At 36.4% G+C, this 14,572-nt stretch overlaps 2 protein-coding genes and 1 long non-coding RNA gene across 3 annotated transcripts; 2 read left to right on the forward strand and 1 right to left on the reverse strand.

The window, feature by feature from the left end:
* Positions 1-703: 703 nt before the first annotated feature.
* Positions 704-4,446, forward strand: sebox (SEBOX homeobox). The gene is made up of 3 exons (XM_088078264.1): positions 704-901; positions 1,782-1,987; positions 2,745-4,446. The coding sequence occupies exons 1-3, from the start codon at positions 799-801 to the stop codon at positions 3,426-3,428; spliced, it is 993 nt and encodes a 330-aa protein (XP_087934390.1). The 5' UTR covers positions 704-798; the 3' UTR covers positions 3,429-4,446.
* Positions 4,447-7,855: 3,409 nt separating this feature from the next.
* On the forward strand, positions 7,856-12,379 carry LOC121965831 (uncharacterized). The gene is made up of 4 exons (XR_015776758.1): positions 7,856-7,951; positions 10,279-10,388; positions 10,764-10,828; positions 10,912-12,379. It is a non-coding gene; the product is annotated as an uncharacterized LOC121965831 (long non-coding RNA).
* vma12 (vacuolar ATPase assembly factor VMA12) lies at positions 8,941-14,420 on the reverse strand. The gene is made up of 6 exons (XM_088078551.1): positions 14,014-14,420; positions 12,650-12,723; positions 11,240-11,329; positions 11,061-11,103; positions 10,866-10,978; positions 8,941-10,377 (listed from the first exon to the last, which is right to left on the reverse strand). The coding sequence occupies exons 1-6, from the start codon at positions 14,195-14,197 to the stop codon at positions 10,282-10,284; spliced, it is 600 nt and encodes a 199-aa protein (XP_087934677.1). The 5' UTR covers positions 14,198-14,420; the 3' UTR covers positions 8,941-10,281.
* Between the last annotated feature and the right edge of the window lie 152 nt (positions 14,421-14,572).

Here is a 14,572-nt window from a genome sequence, read left to right on the forward strand (position 1 = left end):
TGGTTTGCTTTCTTTTGAAAACATTGGGGTGGGGACTGTTGCTGAAGCTAGGGAAAATGTCCAAAAAAAAAATATTTATAATGATCATAATTATATATTGAAATTATTTTACAGAATTATTTTTTTATATATTTTTTTTTTATATTTTTTTATATTTATTTATTTTATATAATTTTTTTATTAATATTCTTTTACTTTTTATTCTGTTTTTTTTTTTTTTTTTGCTAATTTTTGTTTAATTTCCTCTGAAGTTGCTTATTGCTCTTTACCTAAGTTTTTGAAGAAACACAACAAGGAACCCTTTAACAATTTCAAAATTCTTTTCCAAGCATTTTCTAAAATAAATAAGACAAATTTACACGATAATATGTTTGCACAAACAACACTTCTGTGGAAAAAAAGAAGCAGCTACAGTCATATGGTCTAAAAACACATATTTCTATAATATATGCTGTTTCCCCCCGACTTTTTATTTGTTATATAATGATACACATCTTTATTGATTGTCAGACCAACATTTTGCTTATGAAACACAACTCCATTTCCCCAAAGCTCTTAAAAAACAGGCAGAGCGATTTAAGAAGTAATGCAGTTCTGCATGAAAACAAGCGTACTCGCTTCTCTCAGTCTGGAGATTAGAGGCAGAGGTGAACAACACCTGGATTTACTGGCTGCTGGGCGGAGGGTGTCCCAGCTGATGGGTATAAGAAGCGGTCACTCCTCCACAGCTGTCAGCATCAGTGAGGGCCGGGCAGTGTGTGTGTATGTGTGTGTCCGTGTGTGTGTGCGTGTGCAGTGATGGCTCTGTTCATGGACTCAGACTTCTCTGTACTCAAGCAGAACCAGCAAAAAGACATGATGGATTTTAAGGCGTTATTTGGAGAAGCGGATCACTGTAAAGGTGAGTGTTAAAGAGCTCAGATCAGCAGCTTCATCTGGATAAATAAATGTTTTGCTCTCTGTGATTCATTCAAGAAACTCAGCAAATGTAGCCTAAATAAATAATTAAATTGGCCTAAATGATGATCATCTAAACCAAATGAAAAGAACAAAAAGAATTTGATTTTTTAAAGGTAACTTCAAAAAATGTGACATTTTTTAAAGGAAAAGGGGAAAGTTACAAGTATCACAGCAGAAATTGTCCTGACAGATTTGATTTTATTTATTTTATTTATTAATTAATTAATTTGTTTGTAATCTACAAATGAAATATGTAAAAAAAACAAATGTGCATGTAAAAGCCAATAAACATCAATCAGCTCCTTGTAAAATGTCAGGTTATATAGAGAGTAAAATATAGGCGTAGGGCTATTAAATTAAAAAAAAATGCATGCAAATAGTTTAAATATTTGTTTTTTAAATAAAGTAATTTTTTACAGTAGGCAATAGTTTTTTTTAAACATTAATATAATATTTTATTTTCATCTTTAATCAGCCATGTAACTCAATGTAAAATCGTTTTTATGGCCAGATAATAATGATAATAATAATAATAATAATAATAATAATAATAATAATAATAATAATAATAATAATAATAATAATACAGGAAGAAAATTGCAAGTATGCTTCAAATTTAAACAACTGAATCTAAATTTAAAATGTGAAATTTCGTTTCCTTATTTTGTATTTTATTGTGACTCTATTTGAAATTTCTCCTCCTTAATCTTTATTTTATTATAAATCTATATAGGATATATGAATGCTTTTATGTTTTATTTTTTATTGATTATTGATTATTGATTATTGATTATTGATTATTGATTATTGATTATGATTAGACGCTCGCAGTGAGAGCGCGGTGTCCTCTCCGGAGCCGGACAGATCCGCCGCCCTGATGGAGGGCCAGAGGAAGCGGAAGAGGACCATCTTCAGCCGAGCCCAGCTGTCCGAGCTGGAGCAGGCCTTCGCGGTGACTCCGTACCCGGACATCACCCTGAGGGAGAGGCTGGCCGCGCACACACACCTGCCCGAGAGCAAGATACAGGTGAGTCAGAAAATAATCAAACCAGCTCCGTTATTATCGTTTTATAACAGCTTAATGGATACAGTGTTGTGGTTAGTTACACTAAAAATGATTGAATTTATTTATTTAATAGTCTTTAGTTTTCGTCTGTTGTGTTCTGGTGACGTAAGTTTCCCGTCTGTTTTCTTTGATAGACCCTCATGACGCACATTTTTTTTAACCCTTTAAAACCTGAGCATGTTGGCCCGATTCCTTTCAAGAACATCAGAAAAAGGCAATGAGTAACTTCACAAGAAATGACCCAAAATATTTGGAAGAAATTCGTTAAAAAAAAACAACACAAAATTACCCAGATATTTGTACAACTACTACTACTATTACTACTACTACTACTACTACTAATAATAATAATAATAATAATAATGATGATAATGATAATAATAATAAATACATACATATATGAATAAATAATTAAAATGAAAATGAAATTAAAAAAACACAATTATTGTACAGTTGAATAAAATAAACAAAAAGAAAATGTGTAGAGAGGTCAAGAAGCCAGAGGCTCATATAAATGGAACCAGCCCCCATCCCCCGAAAAATATGAAACCAGCAAACAATAACAAAAGCAAAGAAAAAACAAACAAAACCCTGAAAATTTACTTTAGACAGTAAAATACAACAAATAAAGGCAACAAAGAGCAACAATGTCACCAGTGAGTCGACGTTAATCCATCAAAAATCAATACCCAGCGTTAAGTCTTGCTGTTTTCCACAGGTTTGGTTCCAAAACAGAAGAGCCAGAAGTATCAAGACTGGGAGACTCCCCAAGTCCAGTAAGCCTGTCCTGGGAGGTAGAGGGGTTGTTGACCCCTCCTCTGGTCCCGTCCCCTCTGCTTTCCTCACCTCAACCGCCCTGGCAGACATCTTCAGGCCAGAGCAGAGCCACTCCTGTGAGGACGTCCCACAGATGTACTCAGACTGGATCCAAATCTACAGCAACCCCGTATCATCGCCGCCGACCTCCTCGTCCTTCCACCAGCAGCCCACGCTGGGCTCCTCTAAACCTTCAGAGTCTCGGCACTGGGAGGAGGAGCACCACCAGCGGCAGCACCTCGGACCAGCGCTCCCCGGTTTCCTCCCTGGTTCTTTTTCTCAGCCCATGAGCAGGCAGCCCCACCACGCGGCCCGACCCTACCAGGCCTTCAGGAACTTCAAACCCCAGACGGTGGCTCCATCGGGGGCTCATCAGGCCGTGTACGGAGGCGGCGCTGCAGGTGGAGGTCACACCTCTGTGGATCAGGTGGTTCCTTCGCACCCTCAGCCGGTGTACTGGGAGGTGACTCAGACCCAAGGACACCACCATCACCACCACCCACAGATGGGACCACAGACCTCCATGGGTTATATCTCAGACCTGATCTACAACGCTGCTATCGTCACCAACTTCCTGGAATTCTGATCAGTCTGGATGTGGAGCATGAAAAGAGGAATATTAACCCTTTGAAACTGCAAAATTAGCAAATTGGCTTGATTAATTAAAAAAAAAGGGCAATGAGCAACTTAAGAAATGACCTAAAAATTTGCAAAAAAAAATTGATTAAAAAAAATATCTCTAAATATCTAAAATGAGCACCAAAAAAAGTTTTTTAAAAAAGTGTTAAGATATGATAATATTAATAATTATAAATTTATTTTTTTGTGTAACATGTTTTTATTATTTTAATAATTTAGAATTTAATTTGAATTTCAATTTAATAATATATTTTTTTGGATGATTTTCCAGTGATTCTCTCTTTTTTATTTGCTTTCTTTCTTTCAGCTTTTTCTCAGGACGTTTTCCTGTCACCTTTTACTAATTCTCGCCATGTTGCTTATTGTCTTCCTGTGTTTTTGAAAGAAAACAAACCAATTTAATCATGTTTCAAAGCTTTAAAAGCTTGTGAAAGGTGTCTGATTGCAGCACAAAGAAACTAATGATCCAGGTTTCAGATGGTTAATACTCTACTATATTTTTTTGTCAGACTCCTTTGTATTTCCTGTTACAAAACCCCCTGTGTCTAAATCTGTCCTGTTAGAGCTGATTGTTCCTCCGACCTCTAGAGTTGTTTACAAGTTCTTGTTGGTTTATCGTTATCTTGTTTTTTTAGTACGATCCAGCCAGTTTTTAAATTTTCAAGTATATTTAATTTATTTGATCCCACTTAAATTCACAGTATTTTACTAATTTTGGCTCAATTTTCAGTGCAAGCCGTTGATTTGAATTATTACAATTGAGTGAAATATTTAAGTTTCAGTGTCTTGAATAGAAACAAAGTTTGTGTTCGATACAGAACAAAAACTGTATAATCATAATCATAATTTCATTTTGTATGAAAGTCAGACTGACTCAGGTTTAAAACCAGGCTTTGTACCACGTTATGTACTGTATATTTACAGTAATACAGCATATCTAGTAAATAAAACAAAATCTTTCAAAAGTCAGTCTTCCTCTATATTATTCCAAACACTAACCTGCTGAAACTGAAATTTTTGTCTCATTAATATTTGTATAATCTTGAGGAAATGACCGCTGCAGATGTATTTTTGATGCAAATTGGCTCCAAAAGCTCTATTTTATTTCAAACAACCAAAATTAAGTGATGAGGGTACCCAAGTGGCCAAAGTGACCCAAATTCAAAAAAGTCTGGTGACATCTGTTTGCACCGCTCAGCTAAGATTTGGGATGAATGACGCCCCAGATTTTGGTAAAAATTGGCCTAATTCCAGCTGCTGACACAACCATCACACGGCCGTTATCAAAAAATGACCTGGCCCAGCATCGGCCCAAACTCTGTACGCTGGAAGAAATATGTTGGACCACACCTGGTTGCCGAACTTAGCTGAGACTCGGGATAATGACCCCCAGATACGAGCCAAATACACTGTCCCAATTTCAGCTGCCATCACTGCCGTCACAAAAAAAAAAGGCCTGGCCCAAACTTGGCATGGTGGAAGTCAGCTGCCCGACTCGTTTGAGACTTGGGATGACTGACGTCTCAGATTCAGGAAAATAAAACGTCCCGATTCTGGCTGCCGACACCGCCATCACAGGATCATTTTCAAAACTGATCTGGCCCAGCATCGGTCCAAACTTGACACTCCAGGAGGAATAAGTCATTCTGCATCTGGTTGCCCAACTCGGCTGAGACTGTGGATTAAGGACGGCCCAGAACCAGGCCAACCAAACAGGCCAGACTCCAGCTGCCAACGCTGCCAAAAAAAAGAAGGCCTGGCCCAGCATCGGCCCAAACTCGGCACAACACTACAAATATGTTAGGCCCAGCCTGGCTGCCTTATCACTCAGATGAGACTCAAGATTAGTGACACCTCAGATTTGAACCACATAAACCGGCCCGATTCTGAGTGCCATCGCTGGGCTGTTACCAAAAAAATGACCTGGCCCAGCATCGACCCAAACTCGGCATGCTGGAGGAGATAACTTAAGGCTGCAAGCTGTTGCCCAAATAGACTGGAGTTAAATAAACAGGCCCAATTATGGCTTCAAATGCTGCCATCTCTGGGCCGTTCAAAAAAAAACCAACCTGGCCCAGCATCGGCCCGAACTTGGCAAGGTGAACGAGTTGTGCCACATTGGCTTGCCAAACTTGGAAGAGATTTGGGAGTAATGACACCCCAGATTCAGGTCGAATGAACTTGCCCAATATTGGCTCCCTATGCTGCCATTTCTGGGCCATTATCAAAAGGTCTGGCCACATACGCGACCTGACTTGAATGAAGCCCAGAATTGAGTCAAATAAATGTGCCCAAAGTCGGCCGCCAACGCTGCCGTCACCATGTCGTTATCAAAAATGACCCGGCTCGGCAACGGCCCAAACTTTGCAAACTGGAAGAAATAAGTCGGGTTCAGCTGAGACTTGGGATGAATGGGCGTCTGAAAATTGGGCCAAATAAACCCACCTGATTCTGATTACCAACTCTGCCATTGCTGGACCATTTTAAAAAACTGACCTGGCCCAGCATCGGCCCAAACTCGGCAGAAATAAATTGGGCAAGCCTGATTCAGCTGAGACTCAGGATGAATGACAAATCCGACCAAATAAACTAGCTTGATTCCTGCTGCCAAAACTTCCATTACTGGGTATATGTAGTGTTGTAATATAATGTGAATTATTACCTAATTTGTGTTAAATGTGCAATTCTGAAGCCAAAATTAAGAGTTCTTAGTGAGAGACTTTTGTGTTAAGTTTTGCAGAATAAATTTCTTGTTGTGAAAACTGTTTGTCGTATATAAGCTCAGGACTTGTTCCATTATGTTTCTAGTCTCATTTTGATGTTTTCTAAACAATAAAGGACGAATGAAAGGATTCACAGAGCAGCTCAGTAACTCACCAACGTGTCACCGATGTACTCGACATGGATTCTTCTCACAGATGCGGACTCCTGTTTTCCTGCTCTAAGCTGAACCGCGGCATGTTTAATGCTGCGACCCCGCGAGTATTATCTTTCAGAACATCCTGATTAAAATGAGTCCTTGTGGTAAGATACCATGACAGGAATAATTATTTCCTAAGTCAAAATATTGTTTTTCATATCTCTGTACTGTAAGCATCAGGAGGGTTAGACGGACGGACGGACGGGAAAAAAATAAGAACTAAATTAAAGCCAGAGCTCAGGGTCTATCAGCTTACAGGCTCTGTAATTCTGCCTGGATTTAAGTTTTGAAATATTACATGAGAGGTATAATACAGAAGCAAATATGACAGACAGTAGCGCTCACTGTGAGAGAGATCTCTGCATATCATAATCATCCTTAATACCAAATATAATCTTTCAATAAACCTTTAATCCGGGTGTCAAATCTCAGATCTTAGAAAGATACTTTTTTTTTGTACTCCAGATGTAGTTACATCTTTTAATCTTTCCACTGATATGACAGCACTCGATAAGGGGGGGGGGGTTTACAAAAAAAAAAACACGAATTCATATCAGGAGAAAAGATCAGAGGAAACAGATCTGCTGTGTCGTATTAGACTTTATTAAATAAGATACACGGTGTTGTTGCTCTGAGGATGGTCAGACTTTTGTTTCTGTAATCGTTTAAACTGCAATCGTTTGTTTTTTGTGTCTATAATTCAATTCAAACGCACACAGCGAGCGCAGATCAGAGCACAGTTATTGGCACATCTGTCAGGTGGAGATGGACGATAAAATAATTCAACAACAGTTCGGTAAACAGTATTATACCGACTGATGCCACAGCTGGTGGGTTATTTAGAAACGTCAAAACAAGGGCGACTCCGGGGCAAAATACAGTAAACAAGGTGACAAAATAACTTCACTCAAGGTCCACTTACTAGCTTTTTCCAGTACTTTTAGCCTCATCTCATGGTCTTCATTGGTAGATAAAGTTTGCTCTGTGACACGGTCAGCCAAGTCAGTATCTTGGTACTGAAAACCTTGTTAACAAGATTTTTTTTTCCAGGAATAAATTTTATTTCTTGCTTCAGTCACTTGATTTCAGATTCAGACAACTTTATTTATCCCAGAGGAGCAATTCAGGTTAGCAGTCAAACAGTCACATAAAATGGTAAAAATGCAATCAGCAGCATCAAAAAAGTATATATATATATATATATATATATATATATATATATATATATATATATATATATATATATATACACACACATCTATGTCATTTTTCTGTTTATTTTGTTATTGTAATTTCCTGTTTTATTTTGTAGTACTTACCCTTGTCTCTGTCTTCCACATCCTGCTCCTCATGTCTCCCTAACGGGCCTCACCTGTGTCTTGTTAACCCTTTGTGTGAATGTTTAATCCCTTTTGTTTGCTCCCTGGTGTCGTCTCGTCCTCACAGTCCTCGTCCAGTAAGTCTCCTTGTGTTTGATCGTCTTCCTTTTTGATTTTTAGTCTCATGCCTGCTACTCGTTCGGTTTTGTTTGCTTGAACCTGAGAAAATTGGTAGGATTTCGTTTAAAAACATGTTTAGAAAGCAATGAACCCGAATATAAGTAGGAAATAAGTCAGAGAAAAGAAAAAAAAAGAAAATCCTAAAGAATAAATATGCATGTATTAAGTGGGGATAAATGTATTTATAATTATTAGAACTGTATATTTAAAATTACGTTTTTAAATATAATTTTTTTTATTATTTATAGACTTAAATTTTAAATATATGGTTATAAAAATTATAAATATAGTTTTCTGGCCATTTTAACTGAGTTTTCTTTCCCCCAAAAAACAATTTTCAGGTCAGATTCTTGTCAGTGTTTACTAATTTCTCACAATTTGTGAGCCAATTTGCTCTTATGTTTTCAAAAGAAACATATTTTAAATGTATGGTTATAATAATTATTAATATAGTTTTCTGGACATTTTTACTAAAAGCAACCCTCGTCTTTGGAGCGACGTGACCGAGGAAATGAGGCTGCAGAGTCAGTGACGTCTTTTAAATCATTTTTACGGACTCGCTTTAATTTAGTGTCACATTTATTTATTTATTCATTTATTCATTCATTCATTATCTCTCTTATCTGTTCCTTATCCTTCTGATGTTCTGTTCTTACCACCTTTTTATGATTTAAATTTATTTACTTGTTCATCCATTTTTTTCATGTTTTTATCTTCTTACCTTTTTTTCATCTCCACTGATGTGATGTCATCTTCTTTTATTATTTCTCATATTTTTTTATCGTCTTTTATTGCTTTCTCTTCTTTTAGCAGTGAGGTGATAGACTCCATAACAGAAAATTAAAGACCCTTATTTCATGTTTAAAAATTTCAACCTTGCAGTAGGCTCATGTTACAAATATGCACAGTTGTCCATATTTTCTTTGATATCATATGAGGAAAAAGTGCTTTTTTGTTATTACATTTGATTTAAAAGACAGCAGATGCAGAGGACAGTAACACTAACTGGAGGATCGTCAACGTTATGAAATCAGCATTAGTTTAGTTAATCCTGATGACTTTATTGAACACAAAAATATGATTATATCTGAGAACAGAATGGAAAGAATAATACATCAATAAACGTTTATTTTCAGGTCGTAGTCTTGAGGAAAAATATGAAATTAAAAAGTCATAAATAAATAACATAAGACTCATGTTTGGATTTAACTACGCAGGGTTTTCCTAAAAAGCAATGCATAAACTAACACAGAAATAATGCCTCTAAATCATCACTTATGACACAATCTCAGTATCTGCAGATTTATTGTCTTATTATTTCATGTGTTTGATGTGTTTATAGTCTTTATATAGTGAATGTTTATAGGCGTGTATATTTATAGAAGTGTTATCTTTTTACAGGTGCTAGCAGACTGTAAGCAGCTGGCATTACAGAGACACAGTGCCAGAAATAAATAAAATATAGCAAGGCAAACGCCATAAAACCATGATCTTATTTTACGGTGCTTTTATTGAATCGGTTTTATCTTTTTCCTCGGTGTCATGGTTCGGAAGTCTCCGTAAAGAACAGTTACAGCGAATAGCCATTTTAAATGATGAACTGCACCTTTTGCACTTTGAGTTTCAGCTTCTCTCCTCTGAAAGGAGGTTTTTTAGTCCCGAGGTGTAAAACTAAGTGATATAAAAACAGATTTGATCCAGCTGCCATCACACTGTGAACAAGCTGTAGGAAAATTGCACAAAACTGCATAAAAGCCTGTATTTCTGATTTATTTATTCACTTTTTTATTGGTATTTGTTACATATTTAACATTAGCTTTAATTGTTTCTTTTTTAATGTTTTATCCTGCATCTTTTTGTCATGTTTTATCCTGTATGTTGTCTGTCTGGATGTCTTTATACTTTTTACTGCAACCCAAATCTACCTAAATCAACCCAAATCTACCTAAATCTACAAATAAAGTAACCTGAATCCGAAACAATAGTGAATCTGATGTTGGCTGAAGTTTAGCTGAGAACCATGTTTACAAAATGACAAACCTGCATAGTTTACCTTTAAACAAAACCTGGGCAGGTGGAACGTCACATAAAGCAGTATTAATATTTGAAAATGTCAAATAAAAGACATTCAGTTATTTTAAACCATTTTGCGTTCTTGTGATGTCCCAGCTTCCCTTTAGGGCAACAAGTATCACTTTGTAAATTAAGTGAGTTTAATCAAACTTGAAAATTACACCAATGTTTCCTGTCAAATAAAAAGGCAAAAAGTCCACAGTTTTCATGACAGAGTGAGACGTCTGTCCTGAATCAGCTGACTCAGCAGCGCTCTGCTTTGAGTGCTGCTGCAGTTTTTGTTTCCCTCGTTGTTTTTTGTGCAGCTGCTACGGTTCCCCGAGTTCCCCCTCCATGGTCCGGACCAGCACGTAGAGCTCAGCGAGCCCGACTACAGACGCAGCGATCACAGCTGCTATTACTCGCTGGAAAACAGGTGACAGAAACAAACAAACAAAAAAGAGTTAGGAAATCTTTAGGTGGACACAAACATCCTGTGTTTAGGATTTAGGGGGATAAACATCTGCAAAAATGGTATATAATAGAATATGTATGTTTTTTTCAGGGTATAATTACCTGAAAATAAGAATTTAATTACGTTAAAATGAACAGTTTGCACCGCTGTGTTTCTACAGTAGCCCACAACGGACAAACCAAACACTGGCTCCAGATTGTGTTTTAGTGTGGGCCACCAAAGTGAGCAGCCCCTATTCCACGAGCCAAACTGCACTAGAAAAACACAGATTTTTGACGTGAAACTGCTTTCTTTGCTGTTTTTAACCGTTTTAATCACCCAGTCTGTTTGTTTCAGAGAAGAGGACACCTCTGCGGACAATTCGGCTGTTTTGAACGTCTGGATCTTCTGAGACAAAAAAGGTGAGCGCACATTCACAATTAAAAGTCGTATTCTTACCGCTGCTGTGTCAGCGAACAGGTACTGACTCCCCATGTACGAACAGGCGAAAGCAGCAACCACTGTGACCAGGAAGTTGAATACAGTCGCCACCACCGCTTTGACCGATCGCACTGAAAAATACATAACGTATAATTTAGCCTCTGATTGTTAAAATTGTGAATATTGAAAACAGTGCACGTGTACCACGCTGACCTTGCCGACCAAAATCTGCTAATGTCCCACTGCGGTTGACTTCCTGAAGACAAAGACAGACATTTATCACATGTGCAAAACTTTTCATGCCTGGAAAAACTGTTTTACTAAAAAAATCTGCAGCGTCACATCTTGAGCACGATGCACGAAAGATAAATACGTTTTGAATGTAATCGTACCTGAGTGTTGACGTTACGTGTGATTCGGTTGTATTCCTCATTGGCCAGTTTGGCTTTGATCTTCTCCAGACGAGCCACCAGCTCTGGGTTCTGAGGGACAAAAGTCAACATCTGTTATGGATGCTTGCAGCGCAGGTTTCTGCAGCAGACACTGGTGATAATGGTTTTATATTAAGCTCTTTGTGCCTCCCTTTGAAAAGATAATGCTCTAATGGTTTAAACAGACGACATCACATCGCCCCAAAATTCACGTCTCACTTTGTTTGTCTTAGAATCGATTCAAGATTTTACTGATCACTTTTAAAGCTCGTCTGGGTTTGGCCCCGAAGAATCATAACAGAAATGTTGAACCCCATATGAGCCAGTTTGCAGCCTTAGATCCTCCAAAGTCGAGGATTAACCCTTTAAAACCTGGAACGTCTTCAGTTTTCTTGTGCAGCGTTCAGACAGCTTTCACATGCATGTAAACTGTCACAAACTGGTTTGATTTCTGTCAAGTCAAGTCAAGTCAAGTCAGTTTTATTTATATAGCCCATTATCACAAAACAAGGTTTGCCTCAGAGGGCTTTACAGTGTACGACATCCCTCTGCCCTTAGACCCTCACATCACCCAAGGAAAAACTCCCCAAAAAGAACCCCTGTAACGGGGAAAAAAAAGAGGAAGAAACCTCAGGAAGAGCGGTAGAGGATAGTGAGGGATCCCTCTTCCAGGACGGACAGACGAGCAATATGTCAAAATGGTCAAAGGGGTATAAGGAACGTAGTAAGAGATCTCCCAAAAAGTGAAAGAAATTAAGAAAATATGAAATATATTTTTTTTAAACACAGAGAGAGAGAGATATTGTTAGACATTCATAATATTGTCCACAACACTATTTATTATTATTATTATTATTATTATTATTATTATTATTATTATTATTATTATTATTATTATTAATATAACTATTATCAACATTTTTTTTTTTTTAAATTTTAGGTATTTTTTATGGCCTCTATTGTTGTTGTTTTGGGTCTATTTCTTTATTATTTTATAATGACATTTTGTGTCCTGTATCCTGCATTATTTGCCATCTGGTTTTTATCCTAAATCGGCCCTAGTTTCTTCTTGCTTGTATTCAATAAGACTGTTTGGCTTTACGTTGTTGTATCGTGGTCCTTGTATCCCATTTCTAAACTCTGTTTTTAGTTATTATGTAGGGATGAGTTGCAGAAATTGGGCTCCATTATCAAATTTCAAAGGTAGTTTTTAGCACCTCAAAGATTAAATAATTGCTCTACGATTGTCGTCTTGTCTCCGCCTGGTTTCCTGCACGCTGTGAATGCAGCATAATACTAATGAGTGTATTAATAGTTAAACAGACAATTATGCATTTATTGTAATTAAAGCATGTCGCTGGTTTCACTCACTCTGGGCGGCGTCACGACCTCAGGCAGGTGCAGTGAGCTGTCCTCCAGCAACTCGTGCAGGTAGAAAGGATGCCCTGGAGGAAAACAGCGGTAAGATCACAATATATTACCATTATATATTATTATTATTATTATATAACTGTTACATTACTGCAGAATATCAAGTCAGAGCGCTTCAGCATTTGCTCACTGAAGCTGGAAGACAAACAATGTCTTAAATATTAATATATTTATGTGAGATAGTATCATGGAGTGCTATTTATTGAAATAATATGATATAATGTTAGTTAGGGGCTGTTTGTTATTTATGAGAGCAGAGAGGCATGTAATGTCTCCAGAGCTTCAAATTACACACTTTATCAGAATATGACACTGTCAAAATTTAAATTATCTCTGGATTTTCACATTTCCAACTGTCTTTATGTCTCAATTATATTTTTGCCAAAAATAAACCATTTGCTCTAACCAACCAGCATGCATGACAAGAAAAAACAAAATTAAAGTTAATTATTTATTTAGAATGTATTTATTTACATTATTTTATTTTTTCAACTGCAGGACTTAATCTTAATCTGGAAAAAAATATTTCAATTCAATTATTCAAAAATTCAAAAATTCAATTAAATTATATTAAATTAAATTAAATTAAATAAATAAAATAACTAAATGAAATCACTCCCCAGTCAACACCACTCAGACCAATCCCTTAAATGTGTTTTCTGGGCGTACAAAGAAACAGAATTTATTTTATATTATTTTGTTTTTTCAACTGCAGGACTTCATCTTCATCTGGAAAAAATATTTGTAGCTTTGGGGTAGGTTAAAAAATAAAAAAAAAAATAAAAAAAAAATAAAATAAAATAAAACAAAATTAAAATAAATTAAATTAAATTAAATAAATGAATGAAATCACTCCCCAGCCAATGCCCCCCTTCTCCAATAAATAGTAGAAATAAAGAAAATACTTGTAGCTTTGGGGTAAGTTAAAAAAATAAAATAAATTGAATGAATGAATAAAAGAAATCCAGGCAACCCAGCCTCCTGTGATAAATAAAGAACAGTCCCTGAAATACTGTGTTTTTCTGGTGAACACACACACAGGCTGTTACTCAAATAAATGTTGCTAAATGAATGCCTTTTTTAAAAAAAAACTGACACGTATAATTATTAGCCAACACTTAAAATGAGTATAATATTAGGAAATATTGGGCCATACATTAGAAGGAGCAAAATATCTCTAGTCTGTAGGGTGAAATCATTATTATGTTACAACACATACTCCACCTGACCTGAATAATTCCACATACATTTATTATTATTATTATTATTATTATTATTATTATTATTTAAATCAAAGTGTTGACCTTTGTCCTGGAGGTATTTCTTGAGTTTCCTCGCTGTACTGAAGGACAGAGTTGTTGTTTCTGGTTTATTAAGTGTCTCCTCCAGTTCTTCTCTGAGTAGTTGAGGCAGAAAATAATCATCTTTTTTTAATAACTGCGTTACTTTATTCCTAAATTTCTCCCCGACGACAAACGCAGAGGCCATGACTGTGACTGAAAATGTCTCCAGGCTCTCAATTTAAAACACCTCCAGTCAAACTTGTCCTCGCTGAAGTAAGATGTGCATAAATATATAAAATAAAACGGTTTTTGTTATTATAAAACACCGAAATTCGGATTTTATCTGCTAACAGCAGCTAGTGCTAAAAATATAGCCCGAAACCAAGGAAGCAGCCATGTTTGTTAGCCTTGTGACACGATGACGTCACCGATCATGTGACCTACCGCGTGAACGTTTATCATCGCACTTTTTTTTTTTTAATTGTCAAATCTAATTAATAATTTTCGTTAACTGATATAATTTTATTATTGGCGGGTAATAATGTTTTAAATTATATTTTACTTAAATGTTGCTCGCGAC

The sequence above is a fragment of the Plectropomus leopardus genome, chromosome 6 (genome assembly GCF_026936395.1).
Source record: "Plectropomus leopardus strain MGB_pleo_1.0 chromosome 6, ASM2693639v1, whole genome shotgun sequence".
In the NCBI taxonomy this organism is placed as follows: domain Eukaryota; kingdom Metazoa; phylum Chordata; class Actinopteri; order Perciformes; family Serranidae; genus Plectropomus; species Plectropomus leopardus.

What these genes read in the sequence shown, in the direction of transcription:
- sebox (XM_088078264.1), top strand. Translation starts at nt 799, where the DNA reads ATGGCTCTGTTCATGGACTCAGACTTCTCTGTACTCAAGCAGAACCAG. An exon ending in AGAAGCGGATCACTGTAAAG is followed by an intron (nt 902 to 1,781) that starts GTGAGTGTTAAA and finishes GATTATGATTAG; the next exon opens with ACGCTCGCAGTGAGAGCGCG. An exon ending in TGCCCGAGAGCAAGATACAG is followed by an intron (nt 1,988 to 2,744) that starts GTGAGTCAGAAA and finishes TGTTTTCCACAG; the next exon opens with GTTTGGTTCCAAAACAGAAG.
- vma12 (XM_088078551.1), bottom strand. Translation starts at nt 14,197, where the DNA reads ATGGCCTCTGCGTTTGTCGTCGGGGAGAAATTTAGGAATAAAGTAACG. An exon ending in CACGTAACGTCAACACTCAG is followed by an intron (nt 11,104 to 11,239) that starts GTACGATTACAT and finishes CTTTGTCTTCAG; the next exon opens with GAAGTCAACCGCAGTGGGAC. An exon ending in AGCAGATTTTGGTCGGCAAG is followed by an intron (nt 10,979 to 11,060) that starts GTCAGCGTGGTA and finishes TGTATTTTTCAG; the next exon opens with TGCGATCGGTCAAAGCGGTG.